The sequence below is a fragment of the Leptodactylus fuscus genome, chromosome 5 (genome assembly GCF_031893055.1).
Source record: "Leptodactylus fuscus isolate aLepFus1 chromosome 5, aLepFus1.hap2, whole genome shotgun sequence".
Taxonomy (NCBI): domain Eukaryota; kingdom Metazoa; phylum Chordata; class Amphibia; order Anura; family Leptodactylidae; genus Leptodactylus; species Leptodactylus fuscus.
The window spans coordinates 53,227,469-53,254,465 of NC_134269.1; the positions used below are offsets into that span (position 1 = coordinate 53,227,469).

Consider the following 26,997-nt stretch of genomic DNA (forward strand, 5'->3'; position numbering starts at 1 on the left):
AGCTGTGACGGATCGGATGCTATCCCTGACTCCTCTGTGTGATCTGAGTTATCCCTGATGTCAATCAGGGATTCTCTCAGAACACACAAGAGCGGGATTGTAAGGCTCACCATCGCATCCTCAGAGCTCACCCTCCTTGTGGACTCCTCAAACACCCGTAGGATGTCACAAAGGTCTCTCATCCATGGCCACTCATGGATGTGAAACTGAGGCAGCTGACTTTGTGGCACCCTAGGGTTTTGTAGCTGGTATTCCATCAAAGGTCTCTGCTGCTCAACCACTCTATTCAACATCTGAAACGTTGAGTTCCAGCGTGTGGGGACGTCGCACAAAAGCCGGTGTTGTGGCACATGCAGGCGTTGCTGGAGAGATTTTAAGCTAGCAGCGGCTACTGTCGACTTGCGAAAGTGGGCGCACATGCGCCGCACTTTCACCAGTAGCTCTGGAACGTTGGGGTAGCTCTTTAGGAAACGTTGCACCACTAGGTTGAAGACGTGGGCCAGGCATGGAACATGTTGGAGTCCGGCAAGCTCCAGAGCTGCTACCAGGTTCCGGCCGTTATCACAAACGACCATGCCTGGGCCCAGGTGCAGCGGCTCAAACCATATTGCCGTCTCATCGAGGAGGGCATCCCTCACCTCGGAGGCAGTGTGCTGTCTGTCCCCCAAGCTGATCAGCTTCAGCACAGCCTGCTGACGTCTACCAACGCCAGTGCTGCAACGTTTCCAACTCGTAGCTGGGGTCAATCTAACAGCGGAGGAGGAGGCGGTGGCGGAGGAGGAGGAGGAGGCGGTGGCGGAGGAGGAGGCGGTGGAGGAGGAGGGGGGTGTTCTTCTCGTGTCCCTGCCAGGAATGTTAGGCGGGGAGACGAGGTACACCGGGCCAGTTTGGGAAGCAGTCCCAGCCTCAACTACATTCACCCAGTGTGCCGTCAGTGAAATGTAGCGTCCCTGTCTGCATGCACTTGTCCACGCGTCGGTGGTCAAGTGGACCTTTGTGCAAAGCGCGGAACTAAGGGCCCGCCTGATGTTGAGTGACACGTGCTGGTGCAAGGCGGGGACGGCACACCGGGAGAAGTAGTGACGGCTAGGGACGGCATAGCGAGGTGCCGCAGTTGCCATCAGGTCCAGGAAGGCGGGAGTTTCAACAAGCCGGAACGCCAACATCTCCTGGGCCAGCAGTTTAGCGATGTTGGCGTTCAAGGCTTGCGCGTGTGGGTGGTTAGCAGTGTATTTCTGCCGCTGCTCCAATGTCTGAGAGATGGTGGGTTGTTGTAAAGAAGCGCCTGATGGTGCCTTTGATGGTGCAGGAGAAGGAGATAAGACAGGAACAGGGGAGGATGAGGAAGAAGTCAACAAAGTGGCGGAGGCAGATGAAGTGGTGTCCTGGCTCGTCCTCTGGAGTGCATCGCCAGCACAGTCAGCAGTGGCAGAGGCAGGGGCGTGAACGGCAGGCGGCCTTTGTCCTGCCGTTGCTGCCTGCCACTGATTCCAGTGCTTGGATTCCAAATGACGGCGCATTGAAGTGGTGGACAGGTTGCTCTTCTCAGAGCCCCTAATCAATTTCGAGAGGCAAATTGTGCAGACAACACTATATCTGTCCTCGGCGCATTCCTTGAAAAAACTCCACACCTTCGAGAAACGTGCCCTCGAGGTGGGAGTTTTTCGGGGCTGGGTACGAACTGGGACATCTTGGGAGATTCCGGGTGTGGCCTGGCTTCGCCTAAGCTGCTGACCTCTGCCTCTGCCTCTAGCTACCCTTTTTGGTGCTGCACCTGCCTCAACATCCACACTACTTTCCCCGCTTGACATCCCCCCTGTCCAGGTTGGGTCAGTGTCCTCATCATCCACCACTTCCTTTTCCAACTCCTGTCTCATCTCCTCCTCCCGCACAATGTGCCGGTCAACTGGATGCCCTGACGGCAACTGCGTCACATCATCGTCGATGAGGGTGGGTTGCTGGTCATCCACCACCAAATCGAACGGAGATGGAGGAGACTCTAGTGTTTGAGCATCTGGACACAGATGCTCCTCTGTTAGGTTCGTGGAATCGTGACGTGGAGGGGCAGGTTGAGGGACAATGAAAGGAGCGGAGAACAGCTCTGGGGAGCAGGGACAGTTGGGGTTATTGTTCTGTGAAGCTTGGGAATTTGGGGAGGAAGGAGGACAAGACTGTTGGGTAATAGGAGGAGAGGAGGCAGAGTCTGACTGGCTGCTGGACAATGTGCTGTAAGCGTTCTCTGACAGCCATTGCAAGACCTGTTCCTGGTTCTCGGGCCTACTAAGGTTTGTACCCTGCAGTTTAGTTAATGTGGCAAGCAACCCTGGCACTGTGGAGTGGCGCAATGCTTGCTGCCCCACAGGAGTAGGCACGGGACGCCCTGTGGCTTCACTGCTACCTTGCTCCCCAGAACCATTCCCCCGACCTCGCCCACGGCCTCGTCCACGTCCCTTTCCGGGAGCCTTGCGCATTTTGAATTCCCAGTTAGAAATTGGCACTATATACCAGCAGCAAAAATTGTGGGTGCACGTAACCCCAATATATTCTTTGAATTACCAGTCAGAAACTGGCACTATATGGCAGTAGCAAGAAATGAGGGTATTTGTAACCCCAATATATTTGAATTCCCAGTCAGACAATGGCACTATATACCAGTAGCAAAAATTGTGGGTGCACGTAACCCCAATATATTCTTTGAATTACCAGTCAGAAACTGGCACTATATGGCAGTAGCAAGAAATGAGGGTATTTGTAACCCCAATATATTCTTTGAATTCCCAGTCAGACAATGGCACTATATACCAGTAGCAAAAATTGTGGGTGTATATAGCCCCAATTCTATTGCTAGGGGACTTGCAGGGTATTTCTGGGGTGAAGGTGGGGGGGCACACCGTTGGAACGGGGATTTGGGGTGTATATATGGGGTATACGGGAATACACTGTCAGTGTATTCCATTCAGGATCCTGGGAAAGCTGGGTTGCGGCGATTGAGCCTGTCAGTGCCACGTTACACTGACAAGCTTCTCCCTGGAATTTAGCTCTTATAAGAGCTGTTGGTTGTCTTCTCCTTCCTATCCTAGCCTGTCCCTGCCTACCCAGAATCTAACCCCTAGCTAACTGGACGGAAACCTCCGTCCCCGGTGAATTGCAAGCTCAGAATGACGCGAAGCTGGGCGTCACTGTTCTTTTAAATTAGAGGTCACATGTTTTCGGCAGCCAATGGGTTTTGCCTACTTTTTTCAACGTCACCGGTGTCGTAGTTCCTGTCCCACCTACCCTGCGCTGTTATTGGAGCAAAAAAGGCGCCAGGGAAGGTGGGAGGGGAATCGAGTAATGGCGCACTTTACCACGCGGTGTTCGATTCGATTCGAACATGCCGAACAGCCTAATATCCGATCGAACATGAGTTCGATAGAACACTGTTCGCTCATCTCTAGTCACTACCTAGTCCCACACTCGCAACACTTTACGCCAATGGTTGGGAATGTAACCCGGACTGCTGTACTGTAGACCGTCCTCATCTCCTTTCTGTTGTCAACTGTGTCGCTTCAGTTCATAGAAGAGACTTGCTTTGTGCTATATGATACCAAATCCACAATGGTTCCAGTGATCTTGTCTGATTACAGCTGTGATTATATTAGTATACAGTTTCTTTTACTTTGATGGCCAATGTAATTTTTCAATAAAGAGCATTTTTAAAAAAATCCTTGATGCATGACTAGTGATTTTAGCCAGACTCCTCCAAAAGGAAGAGACCTGTATCTGTAGACAGTTGTTTCCGTGTTATTGCCCCTCATCAGTTCTGAGCGGGGATCCGGATGACTGGTTAAGAAGTCTTTGTTGTAACTTTCATGTACAGGTATTGCTTCTCCTTGTGGAACCTGCCAGGCGATGTAGAGAGTCTTAAGGCAGAATGGTCCCCTGGAAAAGGTATGCCAGTTGGCAGTCACTGCAATAAGAAACTGGACCCCAACCACTTTGTAACTTCTCCCAGGAAACATTGTATCTCTAAGACTCTCTTTACTAGCTTATGGTATCCACAAGGAGAAACCATACCACTCTGAAAGCTACATCAAAACATTTCCTTTTTTAACCCCCTTTCAATATGTCTTTGGACTGTTGGAGGAAACCCATGCAAACACGGGGAGAACATACAAACTCCTTGCAGATGTCCTTGGTTGGATTCGAACCCAGGACTCCAGTGCTAGCCACTGTGCCACCAGCTACATCGAAATCTTATCATGTAGCCAACCTTTACCTCTCCTGTAATGACTAGGTACCAGAGCCCCAGAACAGCGGTCTAAAATGAATAACTTTCTTTTGGAGAACTGGTCAAAGTCTCCTAGTCCTGTTTTATGGCTCATTAATGGTTTGGACATTGACTCAGAGGGTATTTACCTTTTACTAAGTGTCAAAAGAAAGACAGCCTTCTAACTTTTGGAGGAGACCTAGAGTTGGTCTCTGCAATAAGTAAATGTAACCCTGAGATTTCACTGGAATACAATGTATACTTGGAACATTTTTGCCTAAAATCTCTAGCAGTTCTAACCAGGCTTGTGCCCAACTTCAGTATCTTCACTACTTTTTATAAATGGAAGTGACCAGTACACCCAGAGCTAACTTGCCTCGATATACTATACCTAAAGATAAAAGTAACTGGAATGATGGGAAGAGGATCTGTATTGTTTTGATGTAGGAGTAAAATGCATCAATAAAGAATAATCGAGATTGACTCATACATAAGTACAACTCCTAGGTTAAATAGAAGTTTACGGCTCTATGGCAATATATAGATGCCCATTGTTTCAGGTTTTATTGTGTAATTTCATTAAACTGCAGTGTATTGAGGTCAGAGTCAGTGGCTACATGTATCCAGCATATTGCCGCTACTTGTTATTAATTGTCTAACCTTTAACTGAAGGTCACAACAGATCTCCGACAGAGATGTACAGATGATCACACTGGGACTTCAGTCTCTGCTCCAATGGTGGCCGGCGTTATAGCTTTGGCGTTGGAAGCAAAGTAAGTTTGTAGCTTGTAGGTATTCAGGTGAAGTGTGTATCCTGAAATTGGGTCTATACATGATGATTTTGGTTATCTACAGAGAGGGACAGTTTATTCCTTGCTACGGTATACATGATACCACTCATTGACATCAATATACCGAAGGAAGTGTTTATCCAGTCAACAAATTTGTCAGTTCGATGAAGGTTTGTGTCCAGCCATTGACCAGCTCCTATTTACTCTTATTCACATGGCTGAGATGATACTTGGGTGTGTGTTTATTAAAAATATAACAAATATAATCACTGCAAGACTCAAGAAAAAAGTCCCTATTTTTCACTCACAATTTTTGTGACCATTTCCCCTTTGACCAATATTTGGAACAGTGTAATATTTATTTTCCTCTGTGTTGAGCACTTGCTGCCATTTTCCTTCATATGATTGCAATGGATTCCAGGAACAGAAAATCTTTTGATGTGCTGTTGATCAAGGCCAAATTGTATAAAACCATTGTCCAAAGTGGGACGACCCTATGAAAAATTCTTTGTATGCACATGTACTTTGAGGTAGGACACAAATCTGCTCATGACCATAGCTGCAGTATATAATGCTATCAGATTTTTGCGTGAACCGACCTATTTTGATCTTGCTGACAAAACATGGCTATACTTTACTTTTTTTGCTATTTGCAATGAATTATAAGGACCTCCTAGTCATCTAATTTGTGTGTGTGGGTTTGTTTTATTTTATTTTTTTTAATGCAGCCCAATGCTCAATTGGCGAGACGTCCAACATTTACTGGTGAAGACCTCCCGATCCGTCCATCTCAGGGCCCCAGACTGGAGAACAAATGGAGCTGGACGTAAAGGTCAGAAACAATTAGCAGATGCAGAAACTGAAGCTCTAGCATGTTATACTTCTCATTCCCTCCATAGAAAATCTGGCTCTGGGCATGTTGTTCCCGTATGATTTTCATTGTACTCCTTTGTACGATCCAATTGGTTAAAATGTAATCCAGATTTTTTAAGACAAGCGTATTTATCATAAGTCAACTGTGAACCTATGTTCATGTTACACAAGTTTCAGCTGATAAAACATTAGTGTTTCCAAAGTGCTCAATGTGTGGCCTCCGAGCAGGTCAGAGCGAGCACAGTCAGCTTTAGTTACTTAAAACCTAGAACACTGCACATTCCTTGGCCTGCTGCAGGTGTCTGGGATATTGGATACCGGCTGTGTTTTTAGAGTGCAGCGTCCCCTACAACCAAGATATATATATATATATATATATATATATATATATATATATATATATATATATATATATATATATATATATATATAATGTTTCCCCATTATGTCATTGAGTATTATGGGCAAACCAAAGTATGTGACACGAGTTGTGTGGGCCTTACCTTCTACATGAAAAAATGAAGTTGTTCAGAACATAATGTTAATTGTAATATCTCCAATTTTCTACTTGTAATATTTAAATGTGTTTATGGCCAAAGAAAGGAAATTGTCAGACCTTTATTTTTTTCAGTCAGCCATCTTTATGGCTTTGGATTGGTGGATGCCGATGCAATGGTGGTTGAAGCGAAGAAGTGGAGGACGGTGCCACCTCAACATGTGTGTGTTGGAGCATCAGACAAACGTCCAAGGTAAAATTTTGGAAATCTCAATGTATACTTGCAATAGTATTTAATTTTAAATTTTAATTTTTAGAAAAGCGGACTTCTACTTTAGAAAAAAAATTCATAAAAGAATAGAACAGGTGATTATAGATAACTTTATAATATATCTTATTGAAGAAATACTGTAGGTTTTCTTCTACACTTAAAGGGGTTGTCCAGGAATTGGGCAAATCACAGAGGAAATAAATAAATAAATCATGCTTTCCTTTCTCTGGCCCCCTACTCTCCAGCGCCACTGTCCATTTAGGCATGCACCATGCCTTCACATCTGTACCACACATGAAAAGCCTTAGAAATGGCTGGAAAGGATCCAGTGAACTCACTCACATATGTCTCTGGGTCCTTTCCTGTAGCAACTGAGACCACTGATTGACCTTAATAGTCACTTGCAGTGAAGGCAAGGCATGCATCCGAGTGGACGGCAGCGGCAGACACCAGAGCACTAGGGACAGGTAAATATGAATTTTTTTCTTGTTACACCTTCCCTAGTCTCCAATTCCTGGACAACCCCTTTTAACAGGCAGAGTTATCTTTTACAAAGAAGTCTATGGCAAGGGGAGAGGAGGCTGCTGGAAAAGACACACATGTACTGCAGCTTTCAAGCTCTGCTATAGTCTGAGTGAGAGCTCTATTGACATCAGGTAAGAGCCACTTCCTCTCTCCCTCCATACACTTCTGTGTGTGAGGTAAATATGGAGAAAGAGTTATATATATATATATATATATATATATATATATATATATTCATTCTTATAGTTTAGTTATCTATATAGAATAGTCTGAGGATGAGATGAGCAGTCCATTAAGTGAAAATAGAAACCAATTTCTGTAATATGCGATTTTAAAAAATTAAATAAAAAATAAATTTTCACATCCCCGTTCTGTGGTCTTCGGTGAATGGCCTTCTGTTTGATTGGCATAAGCCCCTTTGTTGTTTAACCCCGTAACAACCACACTGCCAGTTTACCAGTGGTAGTTTAAGCTGGTAGTTTAAGCTCTGCACTTGTGATGATTCGGGTGAAGGAAGGCCTTAGGAATGGGTTATCTACTTATATTTTATTTCAGATATAATATTATGTTTTCCTTAAAGGGAACTTCCATTAACATAACCATATGTAAATATGTAGACCATTAACGTGTCAAGTGTAAACTTTTTAACAACTTTTCATTTATTTATTTTTAAAATGTTGATCAGAATGTACTTTTTTTTTTTTCTATAAGTATGTCTTTGTAAAATGGGAGGAAATCCACGCAAACACTGGGAGAACATACAAACTCCTTGCAAATGTTGTTCCTGGTGGGATTCGAACCCAGGACTCCAGCGCTTCAAGGCTGCAGTGCTAACCACTGAGCCACCACGTTGCCCAGTCCAACAAATTGTGGAATCTGCGATGTTCCACAAAAACAAAACCCGGTGGGTGCACACTCCTTTGACATTAACAACCGAAGCCGGATGTAGTGTAATGATGCAACTCTTATTGATAACAGATAACGCATTTCGGGGATTTGGTGTCAAACACAAACACCCCTTTGTCAGATCTTAGTCCTCGTGCTGTATAGCATACTGTTGGTTGCTGAGAACTAGAGGGAGGTTTTTAAGATGCTAAAATGCCGGCGCAGAACAGGACCCACGTGTCCCGCCCAGTATCTGCAACGTATTGACCCTAACAGCGGTGAGAAGTTTTAGTTCAGGCCTGGAATCCACAATATGTCCATCTGATTTGCTCATGGTTTACAGCAACAACGACATGACACAGACACATGACCACTACAGCCGATGACTGCCCACAGCATTGATGTCACGTGACCTCAGGACCATTGGTGGTCTCATTGCAGATACTGGGCGGGACACATGGGTCCTGTTCTGTGCAGGCTTCTTAGTGTCTTAAAAACCTCCCTCTAGTTCTCAGCAACAAATGGTATGCTTTACAGCATGAAAACTAAGATCTGACGAAGGGGTGGTGTTTGTTTGACACCAAAGCCCCCAAACGTACTGTCAAAGGGGTGCGCGCCCACTGGGTTTTGTTTTTGTGGAACATCCCACATTATCCAAATTGTCGGATTCTTTAAACAGCCTTGTCTACGCAGACGGCTGGTTTCCAGGTGTTGGCGACACCTGGTTTGGCCAGTCAGCCATATCCATTCCATCATTACTCCGTAAAGGTTAAGTGGGTAATGGATAGTCCTGAGGAAAATCCGACTATGCTTAATTATCTACGTCTCCGGCAAAAAGGAAGCGTGGACCCTCTGGTTTTTGCATTCCTCACATTAGTCCTGTTTTCAACCAGTGAAATCTCTGGATATAATACAGGTAGAACTGCAGCCTTCGTGTCACCTGAAAGAGGAAAATTACATATTTCATACAACACCAGAAGCACATTGGTTTATAAGAGATATAACAGTTTGAAGTGACCTGCTTTACCCTTATTTTTTTCTCCACTACACAAGCCATCCACCGTACAGGGGACAGCTCTCAATACAGAAGCAAGGGAAAGTATAAAGAAATGCAGGATTTCACAGAAACGAGATGAAATTTGTTAATAAAATGTATATAGGAACTTTCTATGGCCTGACATTTATCAGAAACCCAGCCATCATGGGGGCCACACGGTGACTCAGTGGTTAGCACTGCAGCCTTGCAGCGCTGGGTCCTGGTGTTCAATCCTGCCAAGGGCAAAAACCGTCTGCAAGGAGTTTGTATGTTCTCCCTGTGTTTGCATGGATTTCCATCCCATATTCCAAAGACATACTGATAGGGAAAAAATGTACATTGTGAGCACTATGTGGGGCTCACAATCTACAAAAATAAATAAATAAAGCTCCTGCCTATCCATTGGCAACCAATATAGAGAAGATGGTCACCATTAAGATGGATAGAGAAAATCTTTAGAATTCTGCAAATTTTGTAATATTTATACGTACAAATTTGAATATGGCTATGTTCATGGGTAAAACTCCTTTAACATGGTAACAATGGCTTTATGCTCCTTGTTGTGAACATCATTTTCACAATAATAGAATTGTTTTTATGTCAAGAATATTCTGCATTGCAGTGCACATTTTCTGTTATTTTTGTATGATGGATGCAAAGCACTATCCTGTGTAATCGATCTTTGTACAGACTGAGGTTACATTTTTCTATTAGAAAATCATTGATTCTTTCCATAAAGTTGTAAACTTTAAATAATAAAATTCTGTGGGCCTACATGGTACACTAGTCGTGCATAAGACTTGTATAGGGAAGGAATAATAACAAACGACATCACACATGTTTAGGCATGGGAAGTTTGCCATTGACAAGTCACAAATTGCTCCATGGGACATAGAGGGTAAAACCCTAAGGCTAAAGCCCCACGTTGCAGCTTTTTTTGTTGCAGATTTTGCTGCAGATTTTTGGGCCAAAGCCAATAATGGCTACAAAAGGTAGGGACAATATAAAGGAAGTTGTTAGACTTCTACCTACTGCTCAATCCACTCCTGACTTTGTCTCAAAACACCACGTCAAAATCTGCAACAAAAAAAGCTGCATTTCTGCAACGTGGAGCCTTAGCCTAAAACTGTTCTCCCTCTCTATTTGGATACAGTACCCTTTGGGCTTTCTGTATAAGAGGATAGGTAGTTTTACTATGTTATCTATTGATCGGACTATAGTATACATTACAGCTTTATATCCTCTGGTCATCTTCCATTCTTTAGGCTGTGTACCTTTGCTCTTCTTCAGTTAAAGCTTGATATTTCGAGTTCCTTGCCGTTAATAGCTGACACCGTAGTATTCGTTGCTGTTTTTGGGAGCTCTGTAGATTAGGTTGTGCTATGAAATGCCTGGAGTTCTCATGAGAATTCACTAAAATATTTACATTTAATCTGAGTAATTTTGTCAGTCCTGGCTGGGCGCCTCCAAGGGAACTTGTGAAAGCCGCATTCATACTATGTCACCTAGTAATGTGTACATACAGCAATCTGTTCAAATAGCACTGACACTGATGGGTTAAAACAATATTATTTAGTTACTCTAGGTCTTATATTGCAGATCTGCCCTTCTCCCCCCCTCTGGTTTCTTTTGTCATCACTTTTCTCCTGCCTAATATTGTTTCTGCGTATTGATGCTCTATAAACCAGATTTTGAGCCAGCTGTAATATTGTTAGTCATATTTACAATCGTTCATCCGTGGCCAGAAAATGCGGTCATTTTTTATTAGATTTTGGATGTGTTGAAGGAATAGTGTACGGTGCAAATAAGTTCCATGCTTAGTCATACATTATAAATGTGTATCTGTAGCCATATTAAAACAGGTATAAAGAGGACATTAATATAGTGTAAAGGATGTGGATTGCCTGATGCGGTAGTAAGAAGTTTATTAAATGGCTAAAACAAGTACTATTTTACCATAAAGCTTAACCCCTTTTAACGCCACCAACCCCCAACCATCAGTCGGTCTTTTTGTACTTACAAACACACAAGTTGATGGAAACTAACAAAATATTCTAAGACTAAAGACATACAATGCAGAAACATAGCATTTTTCTCTGCTTTTCTGCAGTTTATTTTTTACCGTCCTCAAACCGTATAGGTCTATGAGAAAATGCTGCATTTTTGCAAAAAAACTTATGGTATTTTTTGAAGCGGCATATATTTCCGCAGTGTGTGGATGAAATTATACAATTCCATTCACTTTCTTTGTTCTATAAAATACAGCGTTTTTCTGCTGCGTTTCGTCATGTGTGACCTTAGTCTACTAGTACAAGAGTTTTTGGGGGTGTTAAAAGAATCCCTTTTTGGCAAATGGGACTCTCCCATTATAGTGTAAAAAATTGCTTTCTGGCTGCTGCTGACAATTTATATTAATACTAGTAGCCCTTGTATGTTACGTTCTGTAAGGACGAGATCTAACCCTCTCTTAAATCCTTGAACAATATTCAGTAAATATTACTGTACAGTTTACCCTTTTGTGTATTCTTATCACTTTTACTACGGCCGGGTTCACACTACTATTGGATGTCCAATCTAATCATATTCGTTAAAAAAAAAAAAAAGGAAGTTTTAGCAGATTTGTGACGGTTCAGCTAGTGTCCGTTGTTATAATCTTGTAACGGACAATAGCAATGGACACTGGCAGTCACCAGTGGTAGTGTGAACGTCCACTAATGACACATTTATTAGACTTTAAAGGGATCCTATCATTCACATACTATTTTTTCTAAGTACCACGTCAGAATAGCCTTAAGAAAGGCTATTCGTCTCCTACCTTTCATTGTCTTCTTCATGCCGCCGTTCGCCTACAATCCCGATTCTTGTCAGTATGCAAATTAGCTTTCTTGCAGCACTGGGGGCAGGCCCCAGCGCTCAAACAGCACTGGGGGCGTCCCTAATGCTGTGAGAGAACTCTCTCCAGCATCACCTCCATCATCGTCAGGAGCGTCCTGTTCAGCCTCTTCTTCTGGCGGTGGCTTGTAACTTCTAGGCCTTGGGCAGAGCAGACTACACATGCCCACAGGCCACGAGAAAATGGCCGCTTGCACAGTATTGTAAGCAGTGATTTTCTCGTGGCTTGTGGGCATGCGCAGTCTGGTCTGCCCAAGGCCCGAAAGTTACAAGCCACCGACGGAAGAAGAGGATGAAGATGACGCTGCTGACGATGATGGAGGCGGCGCTGAAGAGAGTTCTCTTGCAGCATTGGGGATGCCCCCAGTGCTGTTTGAGTGCTGGGGCCCACCCCCAGTGCTGTGAGAGAGCTAATTTGCATACCGACAAGAACCGGGATTGAACGGCGGCACGAAGAAGACAACGAACGGTAGGAGAAGAATAGCCTTTCTTAAGGCTATTCCAACATGGTACCTAGAAAAAATAGTGTGTGATTGATAGGATCCCTTTAACGTTTTCCTTAGAATTTTTCTTATTGATGGCACTGGACTGCTTTATACACAAACCCGCTTTATACACGAAATGTTGAATGTTTTTGATCAAGTAAATGGGAGACTTGTAAACAAACATAATTATTCGCTAAATACACAAAATGTAAATGGAACGCTGAATATTCACGGTGTGTATAACACTTTCCTAATTCGTATGTCGATACCCAGTGATATCCATTGGCAGTGTGAATTCTTTGTATATATAATTAGGAAAGTCAATTTCCTTGTAGACTGGAGACTCGAGATCGGCTGCTTTGAACAATTTCTAAACTTCACAAATATCTATTAATATGTTCCTTGTGGTTAAAAAAAATTCTGCTTCTTCAACCTAGTACCTTCTAAATACTTGATACATGTAAGAATTTTTTATTCAGTGCGGGTCACTGTGACCACCATTAATATTTTCCCAGGCTCATCAATGACAAATCTTCCAACTGAAAGACTTGATTCAAAACATGAATCATTACAAGTGCCATACTGGTGAAGCTGGGTGACCATCAGTTAAATATTAAGTTTTCCATTTTTGTCTCCTCTGTAACTGTGTGCAGATTTATCAGAGCTGACCAGCTGATAAGAACCACAACTCAGACCAGCGCATGCGCAGATCACAGCGGGCAGCATGTGGCATACCTTGAGCATGTTGTTGTACGGGTTACCATATCCCATCCACGCAGAGGAGACCTGCAGATTAACCTCATTTCCCCATCAGGGACAAAGTCTCAACTTCTAGCCCGCAGGTGAGTTGCTGAAGAATGTAGAATACATTTTCTGTACAGCTTTCCATTATAACACACAATAAAACAGATTTTGCAGTCAGGCTATTGGGGATAAAAAGTAGAGCATATGACTATAGGTTCAGACTACATATGGTTGATTTGTATTCTGTTACTGTGGAAATACACAGGAAATATGGAAACAGTAGACCCAAAAACAATGTACAGTACTGTGTGCGTGTATAAATATATACAGTGTGTGTATATATATATATATATATATATATATATATATATATAATTTTTTTTTTCTTCAATGCATTGTGACAAGAAAAGATTTCACAGCTGCATATACCCTTAAATGGTGGATTCTGCTGATCTTCACTTGACCTTGTCTAAATAAATAAAGATTGATTTTATTTGGAGGGCTATATAATACCCTTTCGTTTAAGCGAATGGTACATCTTCAAATTGAGTCTTACCAAGACTTCTAGTTCTTTATTATATGTAATCGCATTGCGGTAGGAATTCATAAAGCACAATTGTCTAAAACTATTAATAAAGATGGTGTAAGGCGTGTATGCCAGTTTATTGGAAAAAATTACACCAGAATTCAGGTGCATTTTTATTATGAAATCTGCCCCATAGTCTATTTCCCCAGAGAACCATGTACAATAGGTTAAAACCTACCTAAACTTTTATGAAAAATTCATAAATCGCTAGTGTAGGTGAAAATGGTACTTTGTAAAATATTTTATTACAGACAAATGCTTGTGTCTCCTGTTATTTTCCTTCCCACTTCCCTTGCACTGAAGTTACTGTTCAGATCTCAGCAGTCTGAGAACTACAGGTTCACCCCATTGAGGTCTATGGAAAGGAGAGAGAGATAGCAAGTCTTGCTATAGCTTGTAGTAAGGGTCTTCTCTCTTCCAACTCTGTGAGGAGGTAAAACACTCACTTGAGGCTAAGGGTGGTGTCTATGTATCTCACTGCCCTCTGTCTGCTTGTTTCCCTCCTTTTAATTTTACTAAACCCAAGAAGTACAAATTTAAAGGGATTTTTTTCTTCAAACTGAAGGATAATATTTGTAATAATCTTACCAATGCCAGCCTAGAGGGGGTTGGCTCAGATAACCTTGGACGACAGTATCTGGCCAAAGCAGTGACATTCTGTCCTTTAGCAATTAGTTTAAGTTATTTTTTCATGGCATTGAAAATAAATGTGGAAACAAATTAAATAAAAAAAATTACAAAAGCAACTTTAAAGGGAGTCGAGTAAATATAATAGTGTTACATGTGACATGGCCCATATGGAAACTGTCACAGCTTTGATTTCACGGTTGAGGAGTCAGGTGGAAGTTGCAGACAAGTTATTGTGGACTTATTTTAACTAATAGAGGAGATTAAACCTCATGGTGGTGAACAGGGTGAGCTTTGGAAATGGCCGGCCTGAAGGATGTCATACAGGGACAGCACAGGAGTAAGGATCTTCTGTAGGGTCATTGGTGCCCTTAAAGTGTACTGGTTCTGCTAGAATTACAAGCTGGAGCATGCCACCCCTTTATTGTCGTCTGGCTGGGTGCTGTATGTCAGACAGCTGGGGATCTCATGGTATCTGGGAATCCCAATGGTCTGCCCTTCACCTGACTCCTCCAATTATTTTATTTTTGTGATTTATTTTGACACCCAAAATAAAGTCTTTTTTGCATGTATTTATTGTTTTAGGAAATAGTGAGGGTCCATTCCATATCCAAAATCCATGCAAAATCTAATAATAAATACCTTTAGAAAAAACAACAGTATTTGTCTGCTGTAAAATGAACTTGTAGAAATCTTGCAGAGGACGGGTCAATTTCCTAAAGATCACCTCCATTTCTGCTGGTATGTCTGAAGGAGTAGGACTTGTTGTCTCTAGCCTCCTATGGAAGATAAAGCAGTGGGTGAGGCTTTTCCTACCAGCCAGAGACTGGTCTTATTGTGTGTGAACTAAAAGAATAATAAGAGATAATAAGGTCAGGACTCCTGGGATTTTTATGTTTTGTGCTTTTGCTACCCTTCATTTCAAAAAAAAAAAATTTGTCTCCAGCCATGACATTGTTCGGAAAGAGAAGAAACCGCAGAATTAAAACCATCAGACCACAGTTACACTGAAACAGATTAGCATCCTTGTGCTGGCAACAATACAAGCTAACCACATTGTTCCTTGGAATGCAGAGCCTGATGGAACTTGACTGTTACCAGATACTATTCTATGGCCATGAAGACAATGGGGGGAATTTGCTGTTCCCTCTATGCCAGGTGTAGATTGGAATAGTTGTGGAACATCTTTGGCGCTCTGTTGTGCCAAAGATGTAACACTTTCCCCTTTCTGTACCCGCTCGCCAGTTTTGAAAAGTGAGCGGAGAGCAAAGCAGGCTTGACCGGGGGCATATTGACCTGACAAATGTATTTGGACCCATGCTAGAAACTTGGCATGCGTTATATAGGAAATCTACCCCAGTTCCTCACTATATACATTCTGGTGCACAGGAGTGCTTTTGAATTAAGTGGCCGGAACATCTTGATAACTTATGGGCATTATGTCTGGCCCACAGTACACCAGGGTTACTGTAAATTCCCGAAATACGTGCATTGCAGTGACCCTGGTTAGAGTTGCTAAGGACAGAGTTCTGTGTAAGCGGCTGCCTCCCTAAAGCCTTGTCCACAGAAGCTCCTTATGGTGTAATTCGGACAAGATATTTGTGAAAGCGTGAACACTACCACGTATATTCACTCCAGTCACTGTAGTTTAACCACGTACACACACTACAGCCCCTGTATTCAGACATTATTCTCAATGGTGGTCTGTAGGCAGCCATGGTATCGGAGTAGTAGTTGAATGTCTTGAATAAGCAGCTGTTTTGTCTTACAGGACGTTTGATTACTCAAATGAAGGTTTCAAGAACTGGGAGTTCATGACTGTTCATTGCTGGGGCGAAAAAGCTGAAGGGGAATGGATGCTGGAAATTCATGACATTCCATCCCAACTGCGTAATCCTGAGACACAGGGTAATTGTCATATTTATATTGCTGACGAATAAAAGCTGCGCATTAAAATGTATTAAGTTATTTTTCCTGTCCATTTAGATATTATGTGGGTACAACCAGATCGTGTGATGGCCTCTACCATGATATGTTATTTGTTGGGTGCTGGCATAGATGGCTGGTTACATAATTTGGTTTCCAAAGGAAGTCAACATTATTTTGTATAAAAATTCAACTTTTGATTTGTTTTTGTCTTCACTGCTGAAAGTATAAAATATAAAAAAAAAAACATAAATATAAAAAAAAAACCGCAGAAGGATAGGAAGCTATGTACTTTCTATAAAAATGATGGTCCTGAAGACAACCCCAGTCCGGGTGCCTTATTAGGACATATGGACATCACAGTTCCCCACTCCTCCACTTTATGAACAAGAATGGTGTGCCTCTATGTGGCCTGGAACTTTCCATGTATCTAGCCCTGGCAGCTGATCAGATGATCACCACTACGAATCCAGTCTGAAGGCGGTTGTCTTTGATAAGATATTGGCCTTCACTTACTACTGTATTTCTTTTAGAATTCAGTGTTTTTGCTCATTTATTGCATGTGGTTTTGAGAGTTTTTTTTTTTTTTTTTCTAATTTGCTAGACATGGCTGAATCATAGCAGTTTAATGAGGCATGGCTTAAGATGCGCCAAACTGATGGCGTAAAATTATGTTAGTATTTGGTATAAGCTTAGACTAGAGAATATAAAGGCTTACCATATTTATCAACCACTGTGATAAATCTGCTGGATTATCTGACTGTCTAGTGTAAATCTACACTGTCTAGAAATTAGACTGGATTAATAAATCTGCCACCATGTTCTGTATGTAAAGTTGTAAAATGCCATCCTATTACACAATGGACCATAAGGACCCCCCATCTAGGCCCAGTCTACCCAGTAACTTGAAATCTACAGTCCATTTATGGCATTTTCTGGTTTTTTAACAACCTTTCTCACTTTTCCTGTTCATATTGGTATGGACATGTAGAGCTCTTAGTTCTGGTGCCATAAAGCCTGGATAGAGGAGAAATAGTTGATCAGGCGGGGGGGGGCTGATTTCTTAGACCCCCATCGAACCTGAGACCCCAGTTGTTCGTTCATCCTGACTGCAATCACCAGTTGGCTTGCCCTTACTGGTTAGAACACATCCATGCTTCCATTCACTTCAATGGGAGTGCTGCAGATAGCTGAGGTATATCATTCTGCTATCTCTGGCACTCACACTAAGTGAATGGGAGTACGGATACATTCCATCCACTGAGGGGTATTCCAATAGGTGCAATAAGGCTGAATGGGGGTAAAATACCTCCGTTCTCAAGATTGGTGGAGGCCCCCACTGAACAGATATTTATCCTCTGTTTTAAGGATATAGGATAAATATTCTTGGTGACATAACCCCTTGAAACAAATGTTACCTAGACCTCTGAATATATCCTATGGCTGTTGTAAGTCATTAGTATTTTACTATGTCATAAATGTCAACGCTTCTTAGGACCCCCAACAGCTCATATTTCTGGATTTCCTGAGTATTACACTGGGGGTTGTCAGTGCATCTATAATGTTATGGCCTTATTAGACTGTCATTAGATCACCATAGACTTGATGTTTTATATATGAGGCTTGTATGCGTTTACCCTTGACCATAAATATTACCATATGTCAATTTTCTCTGCATGGAGCAAATAGCTGAATATTCTGTGTCGTCCATTCCCACTTCAATCCTCCCTGACCGTTAGGTTGCTTAATAAGGAGGAGCCCAGCTTGACATCAGCTAAGTAGAGAAAATCAGGGGCCCCTAGAGGAGCTGACCACAAGCTGTATACTCGGGTGGGTAAGGAACAGCAGCCAACTTGCATAAGGAGCGGAGTGTCAGCCCACGTGCTGAACCCAGATCAAACAGTGATATGTTGAACATCTGTCAGTGTGCGAGGAGCGGGCTGGGATGGGTGAGAACATGAGTCTATAATGAGCATTAGTCATGGTGCTTATTCATATTATGTGTTTTCTCTCACTGAAAACAAAACATTTCAGGCAAAAACACACATTAACGTCTCAGCTTGTGGAGGTAGTGTTAACTCTTTAAATCCACCCGAAAAGACGCTGCAGCTGGAAGCTTGAATAGCCCGGCTACAGTATGGAACAAGCATGATGCCGATAAATTTGCACGTAGATGCTTTTTTGGAATTATTGGCTAAAAAGTTCAGCATGGATGAATTAGAGTAAAACTTTAAGAGGTTAAGTGGTGATCTTAAGGAGATGGAGTGGACCTGAGTAGATATTGAGGGTTTTACTCTTAAATGTATTTCTTCAAAATGATTCAAATTAAACAAGTTTTTCCCAACATTTCCTAAAGTATTTGCCGGAGAGCAGTTATTACAGTGATATATAGAATTATTTTTGGAAAGACGTACAGAATTTGCAGCAAAATCTGGATCGGGGATATTCACCAAATATGTGCTCAATCTTCTCTGTTGTGCAGGGACCAAGTTGGACATGAATAAAGTGATAAAGTATCCTCTATCGATATACGGCAAATTATAGTATAGGAGTATAGCGGGGGTTCAACACTTGGTATTCCCATATTAGCTAGAGCTAGTGATAAAAATTGTTCTTCTAGGCATGACCATGCACTTGGACACAATGTTGCTGAAGGAGAAATGCATGGCGCCCACATATTCCAATCTGGCTGGTTTACTGCTGGATATAGTTGCCCATCCTATAGATGGGGCTGTATTGTAGTTTTATATACATTAGGTTGCCACTGGACCTAGGCACTTAATTGTATAGGGAAACCCATTGGGAGTCACATTGCTTAGCTAGTGATTTGATCCCTTCATTCTGAGAATTGGCCATTCTAGTGACCTGCTTTACTAAGATGGGAAAACCTCACGTTTCCTCTACATAAGGTATCTGCATGCCGAGGATATTCAGTATTGTTAGAACCAAGCTCCTTAAAAGTATCAAACTACTTAAGAGACCCATTTACAGATTTTAGAAGACAGCGGGTTAATATATTACAACTTTATTAGATGGTCTATGCTTGAACAGATGATACCCAGCACATGAGCGGTCCAGCATGTATACAGCGGTGCCATAATCCACAACAAGGAGCATGCTAAACTTGCTGTGGACTATGGCACCAGCAAGTATACAAGGAGCACAGCAAATCTTTATAGTAGCAGGAAGGTAGCCATACACGTGGGAGATTTACTTAGATGCCATTAAAGTGTGCACGTGCGCTGTCAGCTGGGTGATCTGCCCGCCATGGGTTATGTAAGGTCTCCTGGCTTGTTTTTTTGATTCTGTCCAAATATAGATCTAGTCTTCACAAATCACGTTCCATCTTCTCCAGCGCCATGTGACAGATAATATTTATGTATATTTTTAATTGAAAGTACACATCAATTACAGTCTCATGTTCCTGGCGCTGCTGTCATACACTTCCAAATCGTGCCCTTCATTTCCTTTTCTGAATCTGTCAAAAAAAAAAAAAAAAATTACTGTAAATGCTACAAAATATTCTTGTATGAAAAACAGATGAGTCACTTTGCAAACTGATATTTTATGTCACTTGTGAACTCCACACCCCCTGTAGTTAACCCTGATCAGTATAGAGGAGCTAAATATATACACTTCATCCAGCAAATGGTAATTTATTCATGACATTGTACTGCGCACCCCAACAAGATGAAGGTGGCAACAACTCCTGACAGATGTTTCTTGTTTTGTGTGCACAGAGGTGTAACTAAGGAAATTGACATCTTGGCACAGTGGGGTTTTTTTCTCTTTAAAGAAAAAGCAATATGCTACCTTGCACTCGTAGATAAAGTTGCAAAATTGTGGGTTTATTGCACCATACAAAATAAGCAATTTTTTTTCCTTTTTTTGTGTATTGTGGTTGTGTTTTTTTTTTTTATTTATTTTATTTTGATCAGAAACTTGTAAAATTCCATCCCTAAAGTTTAGTAAAATGACAGTGCAACTGATAACTTTTTATATTCTTAGGTTTATCCAGGTTTATGAAATTGACATTTTGTACATAGTCTCACTGTCCTTACTAAAGAAAGCAGCAGTTCTTCCCAATACAGACATTAGATTGATAGCTTGACGTTGCATCTCCTGATATCAGAATGCCTACATTTGTGTTCCAGGGAAGTTGAAGGAATGGACGCTGATTCTTTATGGTACATCTGAGCATCCATATAACCCTCTCAACTTTCATCATTCAAGAACGAAAGCCTTGGATTTGTCTGCCAGTGATATGGAGCCAGCTAAAGTCGCCTTCTTTCAAAGTCACCTGGAGTTTGAGGAAGAGGACGAGTATTCAGGTACAAGTCTAGGGTATGTCATGTATGTACAAAGTAGCTTATCGTATTCTTGTACTTTAACACATAATGGTTAAAGTGGATCTGGAAGCATATTCTGACTACTGGCCTGTATTTCTAATAGCCAAAATGGCACAAGTGCTGTTCCATGTTACTACTAGCTAATCTAAAATATTACAGCGGCCTTATATTTTGAGTCCAACTGTATTCATGAGCAGAGCACCAACACCCCTACCCCACGGGATGGTTATTGGAAGGCTCTTGTAAATAAGTGAGTACACAGTAGCCTGGCAAACATTGTTCAGAAGTGCATAAGAAGTGGATGGAGTGCCCTGCTCATAAATTCACCCGAATCATACATGGGGCTGGTGTATTCCTCAGCAGATTTAGTGCAGCTCTATTAATGTGGATTTGCCTTATACAAAGCAACATATTAAACTAACAGATCCACTATAAAGGGTTTCCCATAAGTAATTTATCATCCGCTCATGGACTAAATGAGACCCTCACCCATAAATAAAATGTGCGCCCAAGATCAGTTAGGCGGTAGCTGCAAATAGAAAAGTTACATATATACAGTATATTTAACATATTCTTAGCTTAAAACCAGAAACTCCACTGCAAGAATTATAGTTAGAGTACAAATCTATATATAATGTGTCGCTAAGACTAAATATTCACAGCTAATAACCATAATGGTATATAGGTATACAGAAACCGTGTAGCATAGCCAGCGACTAGAGCAGACGGCTCAGATGGGAATGTCCCTTTAACTTGTGAGCCAAACTCTTATGACTTCAGGACAGAGGTGAATGAAAGGGAGATCCCATGTGTTCATGGCATCATAGCTGGTAATCCCAGGGTAGTAAACGGATTTGGTATTTGTATCATTTTTCCGAGATCTTTTATTAATCTGAAGGAAAAGTAACACTTTTCCCCAGGATCGGTTTGCTTCCCGACCAGACACATATTTAATGTATGATGCGAGCTGCTGGGATTCACTATTGAACTTGCAGCTTGAATGTTGAAAAGATCAAGAATCTAAACTGAGGCTAAGCTGTTCCCTGCTGCTGAGGAAAAAAAATAAGATATTGGCGGTAATTTCTATCTTCAGGAAACTAACAAAATCTTTTAAGATGCTTCTGCAGCTCCTTCCCATCTTAAAACGAATGCTGTAATGCAGGGGTTGTAGAATGATGTGCAGAAAGATGGAAGCAGCAAGGAATGTTTGCAACAAACACGCGCCCATCCAAGCTGCTATAGTTTTCTAATACATCATCTACTGCTTGCTCGTTCCTGCAAATCCACGCAGCCATGAACCGTGAACAAGCGATAAACAATCAATTTTCTGCAATCTCAAAATGATGCTGGCTTGCTTGGCCGTGTAGTTGTCAACCTCATAGTGAATTCATCTTGGCCGACATCTGGGCTTATCCTTGTATTACTGAGTAATCTGAAAGTTTCTACTTTATCAACCACAATTAAGTTTAAGATTGATAGTGAATATCTGTGCATGCATAATCCGAATCCCCTAAGGATCAAGTAGGATTTTTTTATTTTTATTTTTATTTTCCCACCATGGTAGCTATATGAAGGCTTTTTTGAAGGTTTTTAAACACCATTTTGGGGATACATATACAGTGGAACCATTAGAAGGACCACTCCTTTGAGAAGACCCCGCTATTAAAGACTGTTTTTTGTTTTTTTTGTGTTTTTTTTTTTGGGGGGGGGGTTAATAGGGACAGATTATTCCCCCATTATACTCTGTGCAAGCTACCTCCCTATAAGCAGACCCACTCCTTATCCAAGAGAAAAAAAAACAGCTTTGACTATATTTTTCAGTGGGAGTCTGTTTCAGAAGACCACATATTAGACTTATACATTGTGAGACCAATATGGATGCAATTCTGTGCTTCACTACATCACTGGATTGTACCAAGCAAGACACTTGTAATGCTGAGGCCTCACATAGAAATTTTTGTAATTTTTGTTGTTTCCAATTTTGATCGAGTTTTTTTGAGCCATAGATTGGCTGCAAGTACTTCTCCCTTCTGCTCAATCCTCTCCTGGCTTTTGCTCAAAAAATTACAGCAAAATCTGCAGCAGAAAACCTGCTTTTCCGCAATGTGGGGTCTCAGCCTAAGGAGCATTAGGGGGGAAAAGTGTCCAGCGTCAAACTGAAGCAGAGAGCCCTTGACATAGCCCAGAATGCCGCCAACTGCCCCAAGTTTGCCTGGGCAATCTCAGAATCAGAGGCATAAAAGGGATGGGTTTACTGTATACCCCAAACCAAACTGGGCATTCTTGGGGTGTTCAAAGGTATGCTGTTATGGTCAGATTTTGGTCTTTGAAATGTTAGCAAATATGGAATGATGGGGGAACCATTCTAGGAGCCAGGAATGAGAAGGGCAGCCATGCTGGGGTCCTGGAGTGGAATCATGCTGAGGACCAAAATTTTAAAGGATATGTGGCTGGGGACTAGAATTAGAAGAGAACCATGACTTAAAAGAATACTATTCTGAGGACCAAAAATGGGGGGGGGGGGGGGAGAGCCTTCCTTGAGGACCAATTTTTCCAAAGAGGCCATGAATGATGGAGCTATCTTGAACTAGTGCAGGTCACCAGGGCCCCTATGCTTTTGTGCAGATCATGTTTGTATGGGTTGTGATATAGGGTACTGCCAAATATCTATTTGGTTTAATTATTTTTAAGTGGTAAAATATCTTTATTTTTTTGGAGGTTTTTTTATCAAACTTTTTAAAACTTTATTGGAGTACTAGAAACTGTGAGCCGCAATCCTTCATCAGAAAGGGGCATTATATTAATGGGAATGGAGTCCTCTTTGATCCTGGCATTTGACATAGAATTGCTTGCAATATAGCCATTCTTCCTTTTGCAGTCTTATTAATACATTGGACAGAACCCATGCTATCCATTACAATCAGATATATTCGGCGCTTGTATCTAAAGGGGTATTCCCATCTCAAGGATTATATCTAAACTGCTAGCTTATGTACATTCAAAGGTTTTCCTAAATACATTACTTTAGAAATATTGCTTTGTTTGCCTAAGTGAAATTATTCCTCCCATTGTTTACACATCATTGTCAAGGAGCCTGTTCTATATCCTTTATCTAGCATTGTAAGACAGGTGACATGAAACACTGCTTTCTGGAGGGGAGGGGGGCTCAATTCTAAAAATCATGTTTGCTTTCAGAGCTTTTATCTCCTGCTCCTGCTTTTTTTTTCTCTCCAAACCTGTGTAATGTAATATACATTTACTGTGCATATTATTTGATATGTATTGTAGTGTTCTAGTAATCTTAATAAAATATTCTCTCATGGTAAAGGCAATGTTTAAATCTAGTGAGGTACTTCATAGTGTCCTGTTCATTACAGTCAAAACTGCCTCCCATCAGCTTGTGGAAGAATATGGAAAATGAAAACGACAGAGCAGGCAAACTACTGAAAAACCAATTTAATGTAATTGATTTGTATTGTAATCCAAGGTTACATTACATAAGTGGATTTTTAATCTAATCTTTTCCTCCTTAATATTTAGGAAGAACAAGATTCCTTTTATTTAAAGTGGACATGTTACCTCTCCTGACATATCTATTCTAGTGAATACTTGTATTCCCGATTCCACAATACTGTAGCATCTTTTGTTAAATCATTCTATTGTTCTGTTCATCTGTCATCCACTCTCAATTTTATTGAATACATTGACAGCTGGACATTGCCACTCCAATTGTTAAAGGGCTATGTCCCTACTATCAACACTGACTGGGCATACTTACTGTGTAGAGGCACTCCTTCAAGTGGTAACAAGTAGAAAATCAATTCCACCTACCTACCCTCTCTGTATATTGGTGACTCCTTCAAGGGGTTGTTCAGGATTAAATTCTGGAAAGAGCCCCAACTCCCTGAAGAATACTCATTGATTCTACGAAATGTGAGTCCATGTACTTTGCCGCGCATTAATGCTACACTCTATAGTAACAGACATGTTTTCTTTCCAAGGTCCTTGCCACATGGAATGTGGAGACAGAGGATGCGATGGGCCTGGTGCAGAGCAGTGTCTGAGCTGTGTACACTATAGTCTTGGGAGTATGAAATCTGGCAGGTAACTTAAATAATGATCTGAGATGGACTCGTAGCCAACTGGAACTATAAAAGTTGCTGCATTCCCAAATAGTGTTGATGGTAGGATTGGACTCGTATTTCACTGCCAGAGAATACTTTGACATCACTGTGGGCTTTAGCCTGCTCTGTGACATCACTGTGGGCTTTAGCCTGCTCTGTGACATCACTGCGGGCTTTAGCCTGCTCTGTGACATCACTGTGTGTGTGGGCTTTAGCCTACTCTGTGACATCACTGCGGGCTTTAGCCTGCTCTGTGACATCACTGTGTGTGTGGGCTTTAGCCTGCTCTGTGACATCACTGCGGGCTTTAGCCTGCTCTGTGACATCACTGCGGGCTTTAGCCTGCTCTGTGACATCACTGCGGGCTTTAGCCTACTCACTGTGGGCTTTGGCCTGCTCTGTGACTAGACACTGCCCTGTGACATTGCTGTAACTTAATAGGTTATATATATTATATTCCTATGATTCCTATAATATTATTCCTATGATTTTATACAGGAAATGTGTGAGTAGTTGTCCGTCGGGATACATGGCAGATGTCGCTGGTAGGAGATGTAGGCGCTGCCACAGAGGATGTGAAGCTTGCCTTGGTCGCGGACAAAATCAGTGCAGCTCCTGCAAGAGAGGGTTCTACCTACAACCTGAGAGCAGCACCTGTACAACATCGTGTCCAGCTGGAGCATATGCTGAAGAAAGTAAATACCTGGGCTTTTCCCCTATCCTTTCTGTCTATGTGACAGCTATTAGTTAAATGTCTTTCTAGTGACTTTACACGTATTGTTCGTCAAAGCTCAGGAATCACATAAATATGTATAAAGGTCAGAAGAAAATCATGTTTTATGGCACATGTGCTGACTACACGTAAAATAAATCTGTGGGTTCAGCATATGTGGGGCTGTCCAGCTGTCAGGGAAACGATATATAGAATTTGCAAATTTTGATATAATTAGTATAATGAGCTAATATCAGCATTTCAGTCTGTAATGCATGAGAGCACAGGATACGGTGCTTATGGGGATAGCAAATAGAATGGCTCATATTTTTGGGTGCTTTGTTTAGTCATGGCTAGAATGACAAAAATATTCAATAAAATATTATGTATTTAGAAAGTAAAATCTTTCTGCGTTTTATCAGGTTTCTGTCTCGCTACAGCTGTCGTGGTCACCTGAGTAGAAAGAGTTTCTAACCCTTCTGTCTGGGAGGTAGTGCCTAGTATAGTCATGAACGCAGATCTGTCAGACTTATATTTTACATATGAGATGTCTAGTAGATTTATGATCAGCAGAGTCCTTGTCCTGAGTTATTACACATCACCGTAATGTTATCCTGTGCTTCTTGGATGGAGCCCTTATCTTGAGCCGCAGCTTATGCTGACAGATCCAGTTGGATGACCATGATGATTAAGCTGTGGCCATGCAATCTTATTCTTAGCTGTAGGAACTGAAGCCTTAAGGTTTATTATGTGACTTGCATCTCAATAGACCAATGATATGTATCACACTTTGCTCTGTTTTAGGTCTCAAGAGATGTCTCAAGTGTCACCAAAACTGTAAGAAATGTCTTGGTTACCCTGATAAATGTGTAGTGTGCAGAGATGGGTACAGGTAAGTCTCCAGCTACGGTACATGTATACATAAGGAAGCTGATATTTCAGTGTGTTATATGAATAAACCTGTTATGTGGATTACATTAGAGATCACTTGAGTCACTAGTCCATGGAGTCCACTGGTCATCTGCCCACATTATTTTGCCATTGAATGACTGACTGAATATATTGTCAATATATATATATAGTTTTTTTTTACTTTGTGTGCAGATGATGACTTACATTACAGGGTGGTTGGTGTATCTTTATGCCTGTTTGGGTTCTGTACATGTTTGACCTGTATTGTCAAAACATCTACTGCTCCATGCATGCGCTTTCTACTTACCCAATGCTGCATGTATGGACTATCCTATAGGGATAACAATACCTTTCTTATACCATGGGCCACAAGATCAACATTCAAGAATGGGGAATCAAGGCCACCTTTGTTTAAGGTTTACCTAATTTTTGTAGGGAAGTCTTAATGGATTTCAGTGTTATGTTTTTTTTCGAGGGAGTCCTTCAGTAATCTTCTGGAGAAATGTGGACCACA

The 26,997-nt window shown here is 41.6% G+C and overlaps 1 protein-coding gene across 2 annotated transcripts in view; it reads left to right on the forward strand.

Moving 5' to 3' along the window:
* The window catches only part of PCSK6 (proprotein convertase subtilisin/kexin type 6), a 142,506-nt gene that overhangs the window by 78,514 nt on the left and 36,995 nt on the right, over positions 1-26,997 (forward strand). Inside the window, exons 9-17 of one of the 2 annotated variants that reach the window (XM_075273143.1) lie at positions 4,922-5,022; positions 5,769-5,872; positions 6,545-6,662; positions 13,157-13,345; positions 16,232-16,368; positions 20,541-20,717; positions 24,737-24,839; positions 25,358-25,554; positions 26,376-26,463. In XM_075273143.1, the coding sequence (XP_075129244.1) occupies positions 4,922-5,022; positions 5,769-5,872; positions 6,545-6,662; positions 13,157-13,345; positions 16,232-16,368; positions 20,541-20,717; positions 24,737-24,839; positions 25,358-25,554; positions 26,376-26,463 (1,214 nt within the window). Of the gene's footprint in view, positions 1-4,921; positions 5,023-5,768; positions 5,873-6,544; positions 6,663-13,156; positions 13,346-16,231; positions 16,369-20,540; positions 20,718-24,736; positions 24,840-25,357; positions 25,555-26,375; positions 26,464-26,997 lie in introns of those variants that run through there. The other variant, XM_075273144.1, reaches the window with a different exon arrangement.